This window comes from Chiloscyllium punctatum, chromosome 3, assembly GCF_047496795.1.
Source record: "Chiloscyllium punctatum isolate Juve2018m chromosome 3, sChiPun1.3, whole genome shotgun sequence".
Taxonomy (NCBI): Eukaryota; Metazoa; Chordata; class Chondrichthyes; order Orectolobiformes; family Hemiscylliidae; genus Chiloscyllium; species Chiloscyllium punctatum.
In genome coordinates, this window is record NC_092741.1 from 42,806,635 (window position 1) to 42,829,460 (window position 22,826).

At 39.1% G+C, this 22,826-nt stretch overlaps 1 protein-coding gene across 2 annotated transcripts in view; it reads right to left on the bottom strand.

Annotated features, from left to right (window-relative positions):
- Positions 1-223: 223 nt before the first annotated feature.
- cep57l1 (centrosomal protein 57, like 1) overlaps positions 224-22,826 on the bottom strand; it is a 73,156-nt gene continuing 50,553 nt past the window's right edge. For both annotated transcript variants that reach the window (XM_072552300.1, XM_072552290.1), the window contains exons 9-15: positions 21,169-21,285; positions 20,350-20,427; positions 18,041-18,133; positions 15,348-15,425; positions 13,770-14,029; positions 5,034-5,178; positions 224-817 (exon numbers count right to left, since the gene is read on the bottom strand). In XM_072552300.1, the coding sequence (XP_072408401.1) occupies positions 581-817; positions 5,034-5,178; positions 13,770-14,029; positions 15,348-15,425; positions 18,041-18,133; positions 20,350-20,427; positions 21,169-21,285 (1,008 nt within the window). In that variant the 3' untranslated portion in view covers positions 224-580. The remainder of the gene's footprint in view (positions 818-5,033; positions 5,179-13,769; positions 14,030-15,347; positions 15,426-18,040; positions 18,134-20,349; positions 20,428-21,168; positions 21,286-22,826) is intronic.

Sequence of the window (22,826 nt, forward strand, 5' to 3'; positions counted from 1 at the left end):
ATGATAAGGAGCATCCTATAGTCGGCTGTAACTTGCAGTTAAATGTTATTAGTAGCCGAGTTAAAAGCATCATAGACAAAACAGTTCATCTTAAAGACTGTAGACCATCAACACGATGGACTATTAACTGACCTTTGAAGTGTATGAGTCAGTCCTCCACCCCATTTATACATAATGCAAGACAGTATGGTAACAAAATGACAGAGAGTATATAGGCACACAGTGAAGGCAGAACACAACAAGTGACCCAGAGGTTTTATTAATGTGAATATAAAAGTAAATCAAACATGTACAAAGGTTGGCGACAATTTCAATCTATTTGCCCAACAAGGGCATTGCTGCACCAAATGCACACTGTAAATTATTTTAAATAGATGAAAAATATATGAATTTTTAAAAATATTAAATTTAGAGTACGTGAGCCCATGTGATTATCAGCAGTGCTTCAAGTCAATTTCAAAGCAACAAGCATCACATTAAAACACAATTAAATGTATCAATTCATTAAGCTACTCTACAGTAATTTAATAATTAAATTCATCAAAGTCAAATATACAGACATTGCCTTCTGAACCAGTGATCACTGTTCCCATGTGATGTCATTTTGCCTCAGGGTGTGCTGCAGTTTCTGTGCATTCCTAAGTAGCTGAAGGCTTTCTTTTCCTTTCTGGCCAGGAGCAGGAGTTGTTTTGACTGAAAATTCTGTTCCCTTGGGTATAACCGATGCTTCCTTCATTTCATCCAAAGCTTTCATTCGTTTTCTTGTGTCAGCCATCTCCCTCATAACGTTTTTTGCTTTTACCTTCAATTTCTCAACCTAAAAAGTATAAAATTAAATTGTTGGGCAATGATTTTTTAACTAAACATTTTCCATGCACGGATATTTAATCAGAGATTTACTTTGTGTAGAATCTGAATTAATATTCATTTTAAAACTGACAAGATTAGTAACCAGCATCACTTTAAGATTCTATTTAAAAATCCATGAAATAGAAAGCAATCTTATGCTAAATATATTTACTTGCTGCAAATGGGTTGTGGGTTTCTAGTTTCTTAGATAACTAATGCGACTGAGACAAAACAACATCCAATTTTAGTTTCTAAGTTGGATGGTCTTATAACTGGCTGCGTATTTGTTACAAAGTAACTTATTTTCTCAGGATGTGCATTCAATTGGCAAGGCTGGCAATTATTGCCCATCCCTAATCACCAAAGTGGTGATGGTCAGTGATCTTCTGGATGGACTGTATTCAATATAATGGTGTGACCTGCTTTGTTACTTCAAAAGGTCAGTTATGAGTCAACCATATTGTTGTGGGACTAGAGTCACATAGTCTTGTTATGAAGATGTGGGTGTACTGTACTTTTAAGAGTTAAAAGCTAGTAGAACTACCTGACAGCACCAAGTGTTCTGAAAAAAATATAATGTAACATTTGGTTGCCTGGAGACAAAAACAAATTCGAATTCGGCCAATCAGTTTAAATTATACCCAAAAATACCAACCTCCAATTAGGTTTGAATTGAGTATATTGACAATCTTAAAAGCCAAATGACACAATCCAATGCTTTAGGGGCAAAAGGCCAGGGAAAATTGAAAGCTGGGAGGAGAACTGCCAAGCCACCAGCATGTAAAGACTGCCTGAAAAATAGCTCCCTTAAAAAAAAAGTTACCTTTAATCAATCAGTAGAAGCAGAATTCCCTAGAAGAAGAAAAGAAAACCAGAATACAGAGAAGAACTAAAAGTTGCCTGGTTCTGAGATAAGAAATTTTGTTCTGTAAATCTTAAATCGGATTTTTTTTTATCAGACCAGTATTGTAGAGGGGAAAGTAAAAGATAGGCGAGAGGAAGGAGTTGTAAATAATTGTCAGTTAATTATTATTCTTTGTTATACTTTAAGAAATAAATTTGTTAATTTTTACTTTAAATAGTTCCTGGCCCCTCAAATTTTCACAGATTACTGCGCGGGATAAATCTTTTCTGTGTTGCTGGTTTAAATTAAGCAGAAGAGTTTACCCAGTGTCCTAACTGTCTAGACTGAAATCTCAATGCACAGTAGGTTTCCTTTCTTAAAATGATAATTTGCTAATCAATTCTACTTTAACACCAATGTGACCAATTCAGAGTCATTTCGATTTCAGCTTTTTATTGCCCGATTTTAAGAACTGAAATCATGTTTTAAAACTATATAGTGGAATGTGAACTCTACTAAATTATAAAAATATAACCACTTCCTCCAATGCCTATAACATGAAAAGATGAAGCCAAATTTACCACTTGTACAGACAGGAAGTTGAATCATTTCTCAGGCAAGATTATTTTAATTTTTTTCAGTAAAAGCTTCCAGCTGCCAAACAACATCTCTCTTCACCTTAGCATCTATACGTTCCTGGATTTCAGCAGTGAATGAATTCAGTTAGGGGGTTAGTTAGTTCAGTTGGTTGAACAGCCAGTTTACGATGCAAGTGGTGCCAACAGCGTGGATTCAATTCTTGCACCAGCTGGGGTTACCATGAAGGACTCTCCTTCTCAACGCCTCAGGCATGGTGACCTGCAAGTTAAACTACCTCAGGGGTGGTGTCCCTGTCTAGTGAGGTAGCAGCCTTATGGTCAGGTAAGGCTTAGTGCCTCTTATTTTGACCATCAATGATTCTCCTCCTTTCTGTATTTTGAAAGATAGAGAAACAAAATAATGAAAGCATTTCTGATGTACCTGATTGAGTCATATGATTGCTTTTAATCATTTTGCAAGAAGAAAATAATGGAAGTCTCAACAGAAGTAAAAAAACTTTTATAACTGGCAAGGCTGACAATTATTGCCCACTGCTAGTCACCAAAGTGGTGATGGTCAGTGATCTTCTGGATGGACTGTGTTCAATATAATGGTGTGACCTGCTTTGTTACTTCAAAAGGTCAGTTGAGTTAACCATATTGTTGTGGGACTGGAGTCACATAGTCTGGACTGAAATCTCAAAGTGCAGTAGAATTTCTGTCTTAAGATAATTAGCTAATCAATTTTATTTTCATACCAATGTGACCAATTCAGGGTCATTTTGATTTTAGCTTTTTATTGCCTGATTTTAAAAACTGAAATCACATATTAAAACTATAGATGGAATCTGAACTCTACTGAATTATAAAAATATAACCACTTCATCCAACGCCTATAACATAATGTGAAAGGATTAAGAAAATTACTCCTGTTAGCTCAGTGATTGTACTGTAGCCTAATTCAGAAGATTGTGGATTCAAGAGCACAAAGTAGGCAGATATTTAAATACAAGACAAAGGAAATGCTGTACAGTCAGCTAAGTTGTCATTCAAATGAGATTTTAGGCCAAGCTCCAAATACAAAAATAGGTTTAAGATTAATGGTACTATTTGAAAGCTTTTCTGGCCAATATTCATTTTTTTAACTGATAAGACTAACACAGCTTAGCTGAATTTGTCTCATTGTAGACTCTGGTACACTGCTGTAAGTAATTAGGCTGTAGTATTTGTCCACCAAGTAATGGCTACATTCTTCAAAAGCAAAACCCTTTGGAATGCCAAGGTGAAAGGTACAATACATGTAAATGCATCCGCTCTATTTCCTTACACTATTTACTAGGGTTTTTTTTCCTATATCTCCTCTTCCAGAAATAAAAACAAATCAGTTTAAAAAATCCGATTAGCTCCTTAGTCTGCAAAAAATTGGATGCATTGATACATTGACGTTGATGTCCTCACCACAGGAAAATTGAATAAACAGAAACTAAATCATTGTGCTATTTTGCATTTGAATTTTGAATGAATCAATGCTCTTTATTCGCCCTCTAGGTGTCACACTATCATCACAGTTACAATGAATTTAAAGCAACTGCTAACAATGCAGGTTTGGTAAAAGAACCTTGGGACATAAAAGATATCCAAAGTTCTAAAGAGCTACAAGTTATTGTTATAACTAAAGTTCTGTCATCAAAAGTGTTTTTATTGGAATTGTTATAAAATTAATCCTGTCCCCAACAAAAGCTCCACATGAAACCAAAGATATAAAACTTTTTAAAATGGTAAATGCTGAATATTGTCAGCTGCTTCAGGCTAAATATCAATAATGAAGATGAAACTTGCAAAGTAATCTTATACTACTGGTACAGATCAAGTAAACTAATGTTAATCTCTGAAAAACTACAAAGATGTGGTCATTTCTGGTCCAAATATTATTGGAATTTTTAACTTTAGCTGCAAACATCTTTGAGCTTTAGAAAAGTTTTTTTTTAAAGTACAGTATAGTCAAACTGCTCATTGTTGGAAGAGTTTAGCACAGGTAGGCATAATGTTAAAATTAGAACCAGGTCTTCCAGATGAGAAGTTCAAAATTATTTATTCATGTAAAGGTTCGAACTATTAACCACCAAAAGCAGTAGATGCTCAACTCAATTAATCATTTTAAATCTGATATCAGTTTTTGCTAATTAAAGGTATAAGGAGATGTAACCAAGGTAAGCTAAATTAAGACTGATTTTATTAGTTGGAAATGTTTTGTTAGATCTTCCAAAGTTGATTATCAAATGGAAATCCTTCAAATTGGTCGATTTTTAATCAAATGAGGCATTTGAGCCAAATGAGCATATTTTACTTCATGGGCAAAAACCAATTCTGACAAATATTTACAGAAGAGGCTAGGGCAATATTTACCCCCATTTCATGGACATACATGAGATGGAACATTTATTAAAATATTAGAGGTTGTTAGGAATCGCTTGTTCAGATTAAATTTCTACAATTTTAGACATCAAACATTGAATAAAATGGACCTCTATTGCTGTTCTCAGCAGCTGCAGGAGGATAGCTCCAGAGATGTTTCTCTTTGTAATTTTACAAATTAAATTGCTTTCTTGCTATGATTTCAACATAGCATTGTAATCTAAGGGTTCAGTTCACGTGATAAAGCACAAGTAGCTGTAATTTAACTGGCATCTGAACCGTTCAACCAAGATTATTGTATGTCACTGGAGAATACGAAGAATCCTTGTTTAAAATCAAATGCTTACATTGCCCTGGTGCTTTTTGAGTTTAGAAATTTGATCGCCTTTCTTCTCCATCTGTTTTACCAGACATTCAAGTTCACGTTCTAAATCTTCACGGACATCAGTATTTTTGGTACCTTGTATTTGTTTCAGCAGGTCTTGATGCTCACTGGGAACACAGAATTTGGCAATATTTACAAAAATGAAGTAACTTGCAAAATCAATCTACATGAATTCAATCTTCACCACAACAACTGGCTTAACTTCCACCTTGTCAAGCCAGCAAAACCCTTCACGCATTTTCAAGTTAAGAAATAATAATAATGATGAAAATGAATTTATATAAAACCTTTAACACTGAAATTTTCCAAACTATTTCACAGGGGCACGACCAAGAAAAAGGTGGCCACATAAGGAGATATTAGGATAGGTGTTGGTTATTTCAGAGAACACAGCCGAGGCAGGGAACAAAGACAATGTACTAAATCTTTCAGTCTTTAGATTGTCAGAAACCAAATGCATGAGTGAAAATGTGTGTCAGGATCCTGTGGAAATTCTGCCATACAGGTTTACATTGGGATTATTTAAAACTTTGATAGGAAATCGCCTGACTCACTCTACAAATGTCTGAATTTGGAGATTCTAAATAGAACCTTGATATGTGCCAGCATGCTTACCCAAGTAATGTTTGATTAAAACCTAGTCCAACACATGGGTACTCTTATGAAGTTGAAGGTGTGTACTGTACCTTTAAGAGAAAGTGAATGTTGTTCTGCACGGAGAGCTTACAAGCACCTGTGTCATATGACTAGATAACAGTCTCAGAGTATACTGATAAATTGAAAATATGTAACATTTAGCTGTGAAATGGATAGCTGAGTTAGTTGCTGTTTTGACAACAATTTGAATTTAACCAATCAATTTAAATTATGTCCCAGGATACTAAAACCCAATCAAATTTGAATTTATTGTTTTGCCAACATCAAACCAATGAGATGATCCAATGTTGGGGTTTAAAAAAGGCAGGCATTTTGACAATCAGAGAGTAACGGCCATCGAGTGGGAGAACGAGAGCCAAAAGATTGAAACATTCTCTGTCAAAGGTACCGTTTCATATGAAACATATTCGCAGTAAAAGACAGATGACAACCCAGGGAGATCTTCAGCAGGAAGATAGACAGACACCGGAGAAGATATCTGCCAAATGGATTTGAAATTAAATTGATATAACTTCAATAAGTGTTTTATTGGAACAGTATATTGTTATAGAGTTGCAGGCAGGTAATAAGCAGTTAAGAGAAAGGGGCATTTAGAGTGGTGAATAGTTGATGTTTAAGGTTCACTGTTAAAGAATAAATTGATATTACTTTCTTTAAATAATGTAATTTGGGAGTTCTCTATTACTCATCTTTTAAAAGATTACAAGGCAAGGTGAGCTTTTCTGGGTGTTTGGTTTAATTAACAGAGAGGTTCATAGTCGTGTCGTAACAGTACTGAAACAACTGCTAACCCACCACCCCCAAAACCACAATTTAACTGCACCCCAACCCTTGACTACAACCCCAGTCCCCCTACTTCTAACATAATCCCCTGACTCACCGATACTATGTCCACCCAAACTCCCTCCCTGATGCGACTTCCATTCTCAACCACTCGTCTATCACCCCACTAACCAGACTGATTATCCTGCAACCTGATTACTTTGACAACCCGTCAATCCTACCAATTCACCCCCATCATTTAACCAAACTAAATACCTCACTCACCAATCAATCCAATCCACTCACTCACTCACTTCACTAAAATTAACACTTAACCTTGAAACATTATGCAGCAGTTGGTGCTGTAAAAGGGCATGTGGAGTCTTCCCGACTCTCACTGCTCCAGAGTTCCCTGAGGGATGTGCACATTTTATGAAAACCTGGGTCAAAATAACCCCAGAGGAACACACAAGGACATACATTTGGGGGAAATCTTTGTACACATTGGCAATCTAACCAGCATTGCCGCTGCTTGGATGATCTAGGTCAAAAGGCTTCAGTTTTCCCGATAGTTAATCGAATAATCTCTGCTCATCCAATATAGGATGTCAGATAATCTCTGATCCCAATCACAGCCAGTGGAGAGATTGGGTTGTTTTGGTGGGATGGGATTGGATGTTAATGTTTATGTGGAACCTAATGCTTTCTAACAATCGTATGGAATTGCAGCATGTAAATGAGGATAGGAGCTCTTACATTTGGCATTGCCCAGTTATAAATTAAACAGAATGACAAATACTCAGTTCTAACTACATACAGAAACAAAGCAAATCCTCAATTGGATATCCCCAGCAAATCACTGACTTGTATCAGAACCCCAACATATCTTTCAAACCCTTTGTGATTCTGCATATGCTTTTGAAGTAGTTTCCACATTTAAACTTGCCACTCTGGAAAGACATTTCTCCCAATTTTTCTACTGCATTTTTATAGTCATCATCTCATATTTACAGTCTTTGCTTTGCATTCAGCAATGGGTAGAATCATAAATCATGGAAATATTTTCTCCATTTTTACCCTGTCTTATCATTCATAATTTCTAAAGAGAAAAGGTTCCGTTTGCTAAATCTTGTCTGATAGCCATTATCTCTCAGCTCTGAAATTTGCATTTCCTACAGCGCTACTACATTCTTTTTGATGATGTTGAGGTTAGAATTGAATATAGTGCTTTAAATCCAGCCTAACTAGAGGAGCTACATCATAATTTCACAACTTCTGAATTCTACACCCCTATTGTTAGTATTTGTATTTCCTTTGCTGATTTTGCTTTTAAAGAGTTGTTCACATTTTTCATTCCCATTTGGTTCTGTATTTTCTAAATCCAATTTGCCTTTCTAGTTTTTTCTTCCAAAGTGCATCCACTCACATTTACTTGCCACTGAATGGCCCTGGTTTGCAAGGTTTCAATGTCTTCTTCAATTATATTGCATTGCTCCTCAGTGTTAGTCATTCCTCCCAGTTTGGTACCTTTTTCCAATTCTTATATTGAATTATTTAACCTAATATTCACTGCTTGTGAAATTCAAATATGCTACTTTCTTCCAATTTGAATTATTTATTTTTACACCCAGCTTTCTAATCTTTAGCCAATATGTCATCCATGCCTTGCCTCCATATGGACTAACCTTTGTCATAAGCCTGTGTCAGACCTTGTCAAAGCCCGGTAGAAAATCCAAATATATGAGACCAACTATATTACCTCTTCAAAGAATTCTAATCAGTAAGCTGCACACAGAGTCAGGAAGGAGAGATCACATCTGGAGTGAGATACAGCCCAAGTTACTATATAGTTTGGGGAATTTGGTGCAGAGCAGAGAAGGTGCTTTTTGCTTGATTGTTTGGTTCATAGTTTGCTTTTTTGGTTCATAGTCAGCACAAACCAAAGAGTAATATTGCAGGAAAACCATAAGTTCATTGGGTGGTAATAGCTTCTAATCTGACTGTCAATTATACGTTACTTTCAAATCAAAGGTAAACAGGAGAAATATTTACAGGTTACAAGCTAAGACATGAGTTGGAAATTATTTAAAAACTCAATTAAGAACTAAATAAATAAAACAGAGATAAAGGGCCAAGAGATGTGCTGTAACTGCATGGTGTGGGAGTTGGCTAGGACCCTAATGTGATTCATAGCGACCACATCTGTACCAAGTGCTGGTTTGCTTGAAGAACTCTGGCTCACAGGGGTTGATGAGCTGGAGTCGGAGCTTCAAACACTGAAGTATCAGGGAGGGGAAGAGTTACATGGAACTGCATTTCAAGAGACAATCACATCCTTTAGATTAACTACCTCAAATTCAGTCAGTGGTCAGGGGCAGGAGGGTGCGACAATGAGCGAGGCAGATAGAGGCATCCAGGAGATAATGCTGAAGGACCCTCAGCCCTCGAGATTGTCTGACAGGTTTGAGATACTTGCTGTGTGTGTGTGGATGAGAGCAAGGGCTGTGGGGTGGATAATCAAATGGACCATAGCACCTTGGTACAGGGAGCCATTTAATAAGGGGGGGGAGAAAAGAGAAATGTAGCCAGGATAATAAATAGTGTTCTCTGTAACCAAAATAGAGAGTCCCAAAGGCTATGTTGCCTGCCCGGTGCCTGGGCTCAGGATACCTCAACTGGGCTGCACAGAAACTTAGAATGGGAGGGAAAAGGTTAAGTCGTGGCCCACATAGGTGACAATGATATAGGTTGAAAGAGGAAAGAGGTTCTGAGGAGGGAATATGAGCAGCTAGGGGTTAAATTGAAAAGCAGAACCAAATAGTAACCTCCAGATATTACCCGAGTCACAACTGGTACAGGGGCAACAAGATTAAAGAGGTAAAATATGTGTTTTAAAGATTGGCATGGGAGAAATGGGTTCAAATTCATGAGACATTGGTATCATTCATTGAAAAAAGTTGAGAAGGATCCAGAAGAGATTTACAAGCATGATCACAGGGATAAGGACTTGTCATATGAGGAGTGGTTCAATATTCTGGGCCTATAATCTATGGAGTTTAAAAGGTTGAAGGGAGAATCTCAAATGAAACTTACAGAATACTGAGGGGGCTGGATAATGTGAACATGGTGAAGATGTTTCCATTAGTAGGAGACAGTAGGACCCGAGGGCACATCCTCAGAGTAATTTACAATATATGTAAATGATATAGAAGATGGTATCAGCAATAACATTAGCAAATTTGCTGATGATACAAAGCTGGGTGGTAGGGTGAAATGTGATGAGGATGTTAGGAGAATACAGGGTGACCTGGACAAGTTAGGTGAGTGGGCAGATGCATGGCAGATGCAGTTTAATGTGGATAAATGTCTGGTTATCCACTTTGGTGGCAAGAACAGGAAGGCAGATTACTACCTCAATGGTATCAAATTAGGTAAAGGGGCTGTTTAGAGAGATCTGGGTGTTCTTGTACACCAGTCAATGAAGGTAAGCATGCAGGTACAGCAGGTAGTGAAGAAGGCTAATAGCATGCTGGCCTTCATAACAAGAGGGATTGAGTATAGAAGCAAAGAGGTTCTTCTGCAGCTGTACAGGGCCCTGGTGAGACCACACCTGGAGTACTGTGTACAGTTCTGGTCTCCAAATTTGAGGAAAGACATTCTGGCTATTGAGGGAGTGCAGCGTAGGTTCACAAGGTCAATTCCTGGAATGGCAGGATTGCCTTACACGGAAAGACTGAAACGACTGGGCTTGTATACCCTTGAGTTTAGAAGACTGAGAGGGGATCTGATTGAAACATATAGGATTATGAAAGGATTGGACACTCTGGCAGGAGGGAACATATTTCCACTGATGGGGGAGTGCCGAACCAGAGGACACAACTTAAAATACGGGGTAGACCATTTAGGACAGAGATGAGGAGAAACTACTTCACCCAGAGAGTGGTGGCTGTGTGGAATGCTCTGCCTCAGAGGGCAGTGGAGGCCCAGTCTCTGGATTCATTTAAGAAAGAATTGGATAGAGCTCTTAAAGATAGTGGAGTCAAGGGTTATGGAGATAAGGCTGGAACAGGATACTGATTGGGAATGATCAGCCATGATCATATTGAATGGCGGTGCAGGCTCGAAGGGGTGAATGGCCTACTCCTGCATCTATTGTCTATTGTCTAAAGGACTACATTTTTGAGCAGAGAGAAGGAGAGATTTCTTCAGCCAGAAGGAACTCATTGTCACAGAAGATTGTGGAGGCCAAGTCATTAACTGATTTTAAGACAGACAGTTAGGTTCTTGACTAGTAAGGGGATCAAGGGTTACAGGGAGAAACATATCAGCCACGATAGGATGGTAAAGGAAACTTGTTGGGCTGAATGGCTTAAGTTTGCTCCTATATTTTATAGTCTTATGGGTAAGGGCTCAGCAGAGATTATTAAAGGTTCCAGAACAAGTAATAGAACAAGGAGGGCTCAGGAATTTATCTTCAAATATAGGACAATTATATGAAGGGGATTAGTCAACACAGAATTAAACATGTTACACATGAATGCATGTAGTATACAAAACAAGGTAAAATGAGCTTGTTGAACAGATTGAAATTGGAGGGTACAATGTTGTGGGTATCATAGATGTGGCTGCGAGGAGATTAGGGTTGGAAACTAAATATCCAAGGAGATGAATCCTATCAATACGTCAAGCAGATAGGGAAAGGGGGCAGGGCTGCCTTGCCAGTGTGAAATGAAAGTAAACCGACAGCAAGTGATATCGAGTTGGAAGCTGTAGAATCTTCATGAGTAGAGTTGAGGAACCACAGAGGAAAAAAGACCCTAATGGAAGTTTATACAGGCCTCTTAGCAGTAGTCAGTATGTGGAGAAGAAATACAATCAGGAGATTCAAAAGGCATGTAAGAAAGACACAATTACAATAATCACTGTGCAGGTGGACTGGGAATTCCAGAATTTTGACTCAGCAACAGTGAAGGAATGGCGATATATTTCTAAGTCAGAATGTTGACTAGTCTGGAGAGGAACTTGCAAATAGTATAGTGTTCCCATTTTTCTCCTTCCCTTGTCCCTCTGGATGGAAGAGGTTGTGGGTTTAGAAGGTGCTGTCAAAGGATGTTTGGTGAATTCCTGCCGTATATCATGTAGATGGCTACTCATACTGGTGCTACTCAGCATTAGATTAGATTAGATTAGATTAGATTACTTACAGTGTGGAAACAGGCCCTTCGGCCCAACAAGTCCACACCGCCCCGCCGAAGCGCAACCCAACCATACCCCTACATCTACCCCTTACCTAACACTACGGGCAATTTAGCATGGCCAATTCACCTGACCTGCACATCTTTGGACTGTGGGAGGAAACCGGAGCACCCGGAGGAAACCCACGCAGACACGGGGAGAATGTGCAAACTCCACACAGTCAGTCGCCTGAGGCGGGAATTGAACCTGGGTCTCTGGCGCTGTGAGGCAGCAGTGCTAACCACTGTGCCACCGTGCCGCCCATTGTTCGTGGAGTGTGTGGATACTTGAGGACATGGTGCCAATCAAGCAGGGTGCTTTGAAGTAGATGATTTCAAGCTTCTTGAGTGTTGTTGGAGCTGCACTCATCCAAGTAAGTGGGGAGCATTCCAGTACATTCATGACTTGTGCCTTGCACGTAGTGAACATGGCCTGGGGAGTCAGGAGGCGAGTTACTCACTACAGTATTCTGCTCTTGTAACCATTGCATTTAAACGCCAAGTCCAGTTCGGTTTTTGATTAATGTTGATAGTGAGGCATTCAGTGATGGTGGTTAGATAGTCTCTCATTGGAGATGGTCATTGCCTGGCATTTGTGTGGCACACGTTATTTGCCACCAGGTAGCCAAGCCTGGATATTGTCCAGATCTTTCTGCATGTGAAATGGGACTGCTTCAGTATCTAAGCAGTTAAGAATAGTGCTGAACATTGCACAGTAGCATTCCCCACTTCTGACTTTATGATGGAGGGAAGGTCGTTGATGAAGCAGCTGAAGATTTTCAAAGTTTGGGAGAAGATTTGTAGCTTGGGTGCTAGTTGTTGTGGTTCTGTTCGCCGAGCTGGGAATTTGTGTTGCAGACGTTTTGTCCCCTGTCCAGGTGACATCCTCAGTGCTTGGGAGCCTCCTGTGAAGTGCTTCTGTGATGTTTCCTCCGGCATTTATAGTGATTTGTATCTGCCGCTTCCGGTTGTCAGTTCCAGCTGTCTGTTGCAGTGGCCGGTATATTGGGTCCAGGTCGATGTGCTTAATGATTGAATCTGTGGATGAGTGCCATTCCTTCCAGGAATTCCCTGGCTGTTCTCGGTTTGGCTTGTCCTATAATAGTAGTGTTCTCCCAGTCGAACTCATGTTGCTGGTCATCGGAGTATGTGGCTATTAAGGATAGCTGGTCAGATTGAATCCACAGATTCAATCAACAAGCACTTTGACCTAGACCCAATATACCGGCCACTGCAGCGGACAGCTGGAACTGACAACCGGAAGCAGCAGATACAAATCACAATAAATGCCGGAGGAAACATCACAGAAGCGCTTCACAGGAGGCTCCCAAGCACTGAGGATGTCACCTAGACAAGGGACGAAACGTCTGCAACAAATTTCCTGCTCGGCGAACAGAACCACAGTAGCTGAAGATGATTCTGCCAAGGACAGCAACCAGAGGACCTCCTGCAGAGATGTCCTGAAGTCAGGATGACTGACCTGCAACAACAAGCTTTTTCCGACATGCCGGTATGACTCCAACCAGCAGAGTATTTGCCCCCTAATTTCCATTGATACCAATTTTGCTAGGGCTCCTTGAGCCACACTCTCAATTATCGCCTTGATTCAAGAGCTGTCACTCTCTAGCATAGGAAGCCAATGAACCAGAATATGTTTACAAAAACAGACTGAGCACAAGCGCAGTTATAAAATGTCCATAGTGCTTGCTCAGAAATCATACTAAAACAAAAACAGATGCATCCCTTCTTGATTTCAAAACCCAGCTAAAACAAAAGAAATGCACAATTAGAATATGCTTAAACAACAGGTGCCTAAATTCAACACTGAAATGTTTGGAGATTATCAAAAATTCTAGTATAAGGTGCATAGATTCAACATTAGATGAAAAAAAATGTTTAAACTCCATATCCATATAGAGAAGCTGGCAAATGGAGAGAAATGATTGTCTAGGAGGCAATAAAGACATTTAAAAGGAGGAGTTGGAGATCACCCCACCCAAGTCTGTACTTTGCTCTCTAGACTGGAGTTGTATTTCTATACTTACAAGCTCATTTGGCCCAGTTCATCTTGTAATGCTAAGAGAAGCTCAGAAAGATCAGTTAGTGAAGAGGATGAGGGACAGGATTCAAATTGCAGATCCCCTTTCTTCACTCTGCCAGGATGAGAAGTTATTTTTCGTGAATTCTTAACAGTCCTTTCAACGGGATGTTTCTGTCTTCCATCAAACTTCATTGTGTTATAATGCTTCATCAGATGGAAAACATTCTGTACATTTGCTGTGACAGAATGGCTGGAACTAACAGACTTGAACACAAAAACAGAGCAATTTAAGAATGTATTAAAAAAAAAGCAATTTTCTTCACACCAGGATCTCTATACATTTGCTTCCATAGAACTGAACACATTTGATAAGCTGCATAAGACTTTAATGACCACAGTGACTCCAAATGCAGAATAACTTTAACGTCTATATGGGACATGTACTGTAGTCTTCACTGACCCATTTCATTTTATGTAGTTAACTTGGGCAAAATTACTTAATGATATAATTTTAATTGGGGGAGGGGTGGAAAGAAACTTTCATCAGAACAAAGTATTAACAGCATGCAATGCACTCACTCATTATCCGCTGAATGCTATCCCGCAGATCTGTGCATTCACAAGGTTAGCCCTCCAATGCTTTTCCCATTGACTTGTCCAGTCTAATCACTCGATCCTTCATGTGGACAGGAGTTACACTGAAGCAGTATCCACAGTTTTTTAAAATTAGCCGCAGGAAGTCCATGCCCCTATTCGCCATGGATAATGAGCATTTGGTGCGCCACAGAAAATAGGTTTGATTCCTATACTGTGAACATCCACTAAGAGACAGTTGCCATCTCATTGCTCAGTAACTAAATCTCCTAAAACCGAACTTTAAGAGTTCCTTACTTCCTTCTTTTGAAAGTCTTTCAATTTATTTATAAGTTGAGCAAAGAAACTTGTGCATCCAACCCGTAACACTCCTCCATCATCACTCTTCTAGAGGTGCAAAACCAATCCAAATTATATATTTCCTTATGGGTAAACAATTGCCACTTATTCTGCGTTTCACATTCATTAGTAGAAAATGGACTGTAGTAAGATGTAATAGGCCAAACTTATTCTTACAACTAGGAGAACGTGAGGACTGCAGATGCTGGAGATCAGAGCTGAAAATGTGTTACTGGAAAAGCGCTGCAGGTGACGCAGCAATCTACAATCTTCCTCCTGACCTCTCCACCCCCACCCCCACCTATCACCCTCACCTTGACCTCCTTCCACCTATCACATTTCCAACACCCCTCCCCCAAGTCCCTCCTCCCTACCTTTTATCTTAGCCTGCTTGGCACACACTCCTCATTCCTGAAGAAGGGCTCATGCCCGAAATGTCGATTCTCCTGCTTCTCGGATGCTGCCTGACCTGCTGCGCTTTTCCAGCAACACATTTTCAGCTCTTATTCTTACAACTGGTTATAATACCATACTGATTGTTTCACATCACTCTCTGTCAAACATCACCAGTGCTTGAAATAACAAAGCTTCATTGTCTTCTCTGTATGCAAGAATAGACTGACCAAAAACTTCACTCTTTGAAACTTACAGTGCCAGCGACAAATGGAAATTCTGCATGGCCTGATGAAACACGAGGCGAGCACGAGTTTTCTCTTCTCATCTCATTCTGGAAAAGCAAGCAATTCCTTGTAAAAGATCATTAGAAAAGCTAAGAGGCACACTATTTACAATCAGAGAATTTTAGCTTTATCTTTAAAACTTATGAGAACAACTGCCAAGGATGCTGGAATCTAAAATATATATTCTGTTTAGCATTGAAGTTTCCCACCAGAGCATATTCTGCATTCTTCTCACCCTCAGGACTTTATCAAAGTGGTGTTCAACATTAAATTCATCAGCTGGGGAGGAGTGGGAGTAGCATAATAATCAGTTTTCCTTGCCCATGTTTGACCAATGCCATGAGGTTTCATACAGTCCAAAGTCAAGGAGCACAAAGAGACCCCATAGAGAGACAGACATAACACGGGTCGACATGGGTACCCACGGCCACATCTTTGACCAGAGGAAAAAGTGAGAGGAGTTTTAAAAATGACGTTCAAAGTGAGGACAAACTCAGCTAGGTTCACCGGGGATGGCAGTGGATAGGGATGGCTCAGGTCTTCTGAGCCAGTCCTGAGACCATGTTGATGGGGATGGACACGTAAAGGGATTACATGTCTATGGTGAAGAGGCGGCAGATGGTGTCTGCAAACTGGAAATTTTGAAACCAGCATAAAGCATCAGGAGAATCGTGGATGTAAGTAGGTAGGAACACAAATAAAAAGAGAGTCGTGGTAGGAAGGAAGAAGTTCCATGGGGCAGGTATAGGCAGTCCTATTTGTGGTCTCTGGGGAGAGGGGTAAAGCTAGCTGGGGGACTAGTAGCCAGGAGGTTGTCGCAGGGAGATCCCCAGTTGAGATGATGTTGATGACAGTCATGGACGCAATGGCCTGACCCTTGATAGTAGTGCCATGGTCCTGGGGTCGACAGTAGGTGGTGTCCAAGAGCTAGCGCGCAGCCTTTGCAATGCAGAGGTCAGTATGCCAGACAACAGTACCACCCAGTCAGCATGTTTAGTGACAAAGTCAGGACTGGATCTGAGAGCATGGAGTGTAGTCAAGTTAGAAGGAAATAGGTTCAATTATGTGAGGAGGAGCAGAAAATTAAGGCAATCAATGTTGCATAAACAATTCTCAATAAAAGTGTCAAGTGCAGGTAAAAGGTCAAAGGAAGGGGTCTAGGTGAAGGGAGAATATCGGAGGTGGGGTGAAGGTGTCAGCGGGATGGCTCTAGGCTTGTGGAAGATTTGGCAGCATTGATACATACACATGAGGACACCACTTGGTCCATTCTCTTCAAGATCCTTGCACAAATAAATACAAGACCATGCTGTAAATGGGCACTGGAACTATATCTTCAGAAGCCTGACGATATGCTCAGTGGTGATCTTGTGAGCAGTTGGCATTGGTTCTATGGGTGTGCTGCAGGCCCCCAGAATACATTCAGAGAGTTCTGGTAATAGCAAGAGGAGCTGTGGCACTCAGTAGAACCGTACAATGACTGAGTCAATGGAGCTATCAGATTAGTGAGACCACACAGGCAGAAAGTTCTTGAATATATGGTTACATCTTTAGGGAATAAACAGCCTCCCAGTTGATGAAACTCACTGGCTGTTCATTCAGTGTCTTTATAGTCACATGGTTGCAACTAACGGCGCTCTGCAACTGTTGGAATTAAGAGATGGAGACAAATCTATGCCCTCTATGCTTGCAAAGCCACATTTATTTGAAATTACAAATATGGCAGTGATTTTTGAGTTGCAATTTTGTGCTTTCACATATGAACTAGATGCAGTCTTCTTCAGCAGCAATGCTCTCTCATTTTCAAGTAGCTTTGTTCTGGACATAATCTGTGCCAAGGGGATGACTTTTGTTGCATCCTGCTGCTCATTCCTCTCCTCTACATGAGCGCTGCATCAGTTCCTGCAGATGCAGAATATCATCATCCACTTAATCCCATGCATGGCTATTGCTTTGTTTGTAGTCACAATGTTTAGTGGCCTACCCCTTCACAAGTTCTCACAATCTTTGAAAGGTCACAATTCCTCCGTTGGCAGACCACTTGCTCCTCTAGATCTGTTCATCTAACAATAACAGGATAACATTGGCTAAGTGCCACATTCAACTGTGCACCCTGTAGTGGATCTATCAAAATGAATAGTACAGCTATGACTGGCTCCATACATTGTTGCCACCTTTATGTATTTGGCTTGTTTCAGAGCCATTGTATAAATCATGATTACTCACAAAGCACAAAACTGGCTCTCCATAATGTAGCCAGTTATGGAGCAAAGTAAACAGCCTTTATTTGGTATGGAACAGAATTAGGCAGGTTACGGAGTCCTGCCTTCCACACCGAAGCAAAATCACAGACAACCAAAATGGCAACAGCAAACCAGCTGCCAGAACTAAATGGTGTACCTGTATATTTCTGCTCTTACCTCATTGATGAGAAAATTCTACGAAGTTGATTAATATAGTTAGTCACATCCAAATTAAAATTTATGGACTTCTAATCTGGACATAAATAAGAATCTATTTTCTGTCCTTGTATAGGACATTGAATAGGGAATATCTAAAAATGTGAAAACAATTTATAAAAACTTGCTTGAAATTGAAGCTGTAAAAATGCAGGAACAGTTGCCTTTATTTACAAATAATTTCAGTCAATGCTCCCTCTCACCTTTGTAATGTCTTTCCTTTTCTTGGTTTTCTTCTTTTTCTTTACAGAGCATGATCCTATAAGTATTCTGTTTATTTCGAGTCCAGTCTGAAGCTGGAAAGAGACAGAAGTATTAAATAGAGCTTCTAAAATGCTCAAGTCTTGTGCAATACTTTTGAAATCTCGATTTAAGTTAGGCACTATTATTTAGACATTATAAACATACCAGTTTGTTCCATGATGAATTTTCAAAAATTTGGAAGGATAACAAAAGTGAGATCAACACAGTTTAAGTACATCATTTAGATACTAAAATATTCAATTATGACATATTAGTTAATCCTCTGAGGATTTTGCAATGTTCTAAACAAATCTTTATTTCATTTTAGTTCCAGGTTTTCACTGGCCAGCTTAACAATTATTAAACAAACAACCACATGTTTGCAAATGGTACTACATAGCTTACACACTAAATAGCTCTTCAAACATGGAGCTGTAGCATGACCTAATACGCCCAGTAGGGAATTCATAAATCATATTATTTCTTATTCACAGCCACGTTTAGAGCACATTTTATTTAATAATTAATCATTTAATAGTTCCTAAAAGGATATTATAAAGAAAGCAAACACAAGCCATGAAAACCAGAATGAGAAAGGTGCATTACACATTATCAATTCCCAAATGCTGAAAACAAGTATGATTGAGAAACATTCAACATTAGCAATAAGGTTTGAAATCTGACAAAGTAATTTTGAATCAAAGATATACAAGTCCCTCCACCTAGCAATATGAGCTCTGATCGAAGACACCTTTTCAAAAATCAGTCCACTGGACAAGCACCTTAACCAGCAAGGTACACACTAGCACCTGGCTGAGCACAGCAAAGTCCAAGTTAACCCTTTAATGAATTATTCATTAGATATAGGACACAGACGTGCACTGTATTATAGATGGGGCAGTGGGGATTGTGGAGGCTGGAAGAAAATTCTAGCCACTCCAATCTGGTCCAGTCCTTCCCCCTTCACAGCCACATCTGCTAATGCGCATGTAGGGTCAGCAAACAGCCTTTTTTGTGCCAACAAAAAAAATAAAAAAAAAAATTGGAATAAGATTTAATTTATTCCATTATAAGTTTTCATTCTTCACATTTCAACAACTCTACTGCAGAATTACAAATTTACAGAAATAAATTGTCCAAAAGGATGAGGGGAAATTTGAAAATTGTTTTTTTAAAATTCTGACTTTTATAAGTTATTTTTAAGTATCATATCATAATCATTCTGTGCAGAGATGACATCATAAGCAGTAATTTAAAAATGATCAAAACAAAATACCACAAATACTGGAAATCTGAAAAATTGGCACGAAGTTTGTGACGATAAAAATTGATAGGAAGGCAAGTGATGAGGCTGAGATAGAGTCTGCAAAGGGATGCAACGGTTAAGTGAATGGACAAAACCATGGCAGATGGAATAGATTGTGCATAAATACAGAAGATAAGCACTTTGACAAAGGAGAATAGAGGAGGTGAATATTATTTAAATGGAAAAAGATGTCAGAAAGGTACAAAACAGGGGAATTTGGGACCCCCTCATCACTGATTCATAAAAAGCTAGAATCCAAGTTCAGTGGGTAACAGGGAAGGTAAATGGAATGTTGGCCTTTATTTGAAAGGAAGTGGAATGTAAAAGTAGGGAGATTGTTCTAAAACCATACAAGGCGCTAGACAGACACTAGCTGGAATACTGCGAATAGTTCTAGGTCCCTTATCTAAGGAAAGGCATACTAACATTGGAGGCAGTCTACAGAAGGTTCACTAGGCTGATACTACGTATGAAGGGACTGCCTTATGGAGGGCAAACCATAAGATATAGAAGCAGAAGTAGACCATTTAGCCCACTGAGTCTGTTCCAACATTCAATGAAACTGTTGCTGATCAATGATCCTCAGCTTCACTTCCCTGCCTTTGTACCACAACCTACAATTCCCTAACTGATTAAAAATGTGTCCATCTCAACTTTGAATGCACTTGATGACCCAGCCTCAGCAACCCAATGTGGTAAAAAATTTAATACATTCACCACTTTCAACAAGATGAAATTCCTCCTCATTGCCATCTTAAATGTGTGAGCCTTTTGTCAGCAACTCTGCCTTCTAGTCCTGGACTCTCTTGTAAGGAGAAGCAACTCTTTCACACATACCCTTTCAACTGTGTATGTTTCAATAAGATTGCTTCTCATTCTTTTATACTCCAGTGAGTACATGCCCAATCTATTCAACCTCTCCTCACAAGAAAATCAAAAACTTATCTGTTTTTCTCCACTCACCTGAGCTGCTTTATCTTGTATAAGTTTACGCTGATGTTCTTCTTCCTGCAGTTTCTGTCCTAATTCGTAAATTTTCTTCTAGAATTGAAAGACATTTACAGCAATCTAAAAAAGTGTTAGAATTTAAAACTGAACACATCACGATAGAAAGTTACACTGGAAAAACAAAACCTCCTTTTCAAATGTGGTCATCTTGTCTTTTGTTTCTTTGGCAATGAAGAGAACAAAACAAACCAGAACTATATTTTGGCAACCTGCTCATTCACACAGGATTGTGCATGAATCTCAACAACAAACTCAAGCCTTTCATTGTTATTTATATGTTAGCAATTGGCACACCAGGAGACCAGTGCTCAAGCAGTGTCAGTCAATTCCATAAAAGTGCTTCCCTGAATTTTGCAAAAAACAAATGAGACCTGCTGAAAAACCAAAAGGTAGAGATTTACATTTTTCATTGTCTTGACATTTGAAAAACTTCAGGTGAATATCATTGCTGAAGAGGAGCTCATCTACTGCAACTGGATGCTACCAACAACAGATTAGCAAATGCTGGTAAATTAGTAAATACTCACCAGTTTCTAAATCTTATAACAACTTCTGCCAAAACATAAAGGGCTTTGAATATTCAAATAGTACGGTACATTTCTCCAATCTTCAGTCATAACTCTAATTATAGGAGGTCGACAGTGAAGAGGTGCCCAGTGCTAACTTTGGAATTTGCCAATATTAGTTTAAGGAATGGAAAATGATTAAAAACATGTTAATCAATTTGGTTTTTGTATATTGTCGTTGGACTTTAAATAAAAATACATTACTTACTTCAGCTCTGGTCTGTGTTGCATTGACTTTTAAACACTCTTGTTCTAGGATTTCCAGTTTCTCAAGCTTTGATTGCAGTTCTGCATGGTTCCAGTGCCTATCTGTCTGCAGTGAAGTCTAGGTGTCAAAGTATACCATTTACTTCAAGATAAATATTATGGAAAATTGAATAATAAAAAGATTACATTCAAACATTGTTCTCAATCTCATGCTGAAGGAGAAATCTGTTCAATGCACATGTATCCGAAAAACATTCAGTAAAACGAATGGAGTTTGCAGCATATAGCATTGTACTATATGCCAACTTAAGAGGATGATCTCAGTCAAAGAATGACATAATGAAAAGCAAATGATTCTTCAAATAAAAACATTATCCTAGAGTCAATAGAAGGTTCAAAAATTCTGAAGTGTTTTGATGGAGTGAATACAAAGATACTTTCTTCAGGTTAGAATTAGTAACAAAATTTCATCAATTTAAGCAAGTCACAGAAGATCTGGAGAAATATTTTTATGTAGACAGTTACTGGAACATAAAATACTTTGGATGCAAAAGTGATAAACGGCAAAGCCCATTTCATGTTTTAAGTAACTTGTGGACACAGATCTAACACTGAATGAAATGAGGCTGTAAGTGAGGCCAGATGCCAGATTCCCAATCGCCCCTCTCAGTGAAATGCAAATTACATCCATCAACAGGCACAATGGACATGATCTTCACACCAAGGCAAATAAGAGAACAGCAGCACTTTTTGTAATTGGCTTTCTTCAACCTCACACAGGCATTCAACTCTGAAGCTAGGAAGGATTCAGGATCATCCTCCTCAAATTTAGCTTCCCACAGAAATGTGTCACCATTCTCCCCCTACTGCAAGACATTAAAGCCAAGATCCTCAGAAACTGAGCCACTGTATGTGCAAACTGGGGTTGAGCAAGGTGACGTTATCACACCAATGTTCTTCTCCACCTTCTTTGCCACAACATTCCACTTATTATGATCAGTCTCCAGGAAAGGTTCCCCAAATTCTAAGTGCTCCAAAAAGGATACTACAAACCATTAAGCTTCCCTTGTAGATAGCTTTCTTCCCAAATAACTGCACAGAGGCCAGTATCCCATCACCGAATCACCCTTGCTTTACAGTACATGGGCTCTGACCAGCCAACCCTGAGCCTGTCCGTAGAATAAGGAGACTCTCAATCTCCTGTCAGCCAGGGTTCCCTGATTGGCTTTGTGAAGCTGGACCAAAGATCGCAATCAATGAGATCCACCTAGCCATGGGTCCAATCTCTATACCTCTAGACCCAAAAAAATTTGTTTTAAAAAGGGGCCAATTTAGCTAAGTTTTTATGAATTGATAAAATAAGAGTTAGTTTATTAGTTATTAAACAGGAGAAGAAATAGTAACACAACACATTGCATACAGATTTGCAGAGAGTCCAAAAAGATTTTTTTTAAAAAGTGTATTATCAGTCTTTGAATTGTTCTTGAAGAGCAAATGGTTGAAGTTTATGGCCATTGAACTGGATATCACTGATAACATTAACAGAAGCAGTTTCCTAGTTGATTTGGAGATTTGTGGCTTTGGTTGCTTGATCGAGGTTCTTCTGCTCTTACCCCTTTCAACATTGGCTGGTGGTAACTGGCTTCTAGCACTTAAACC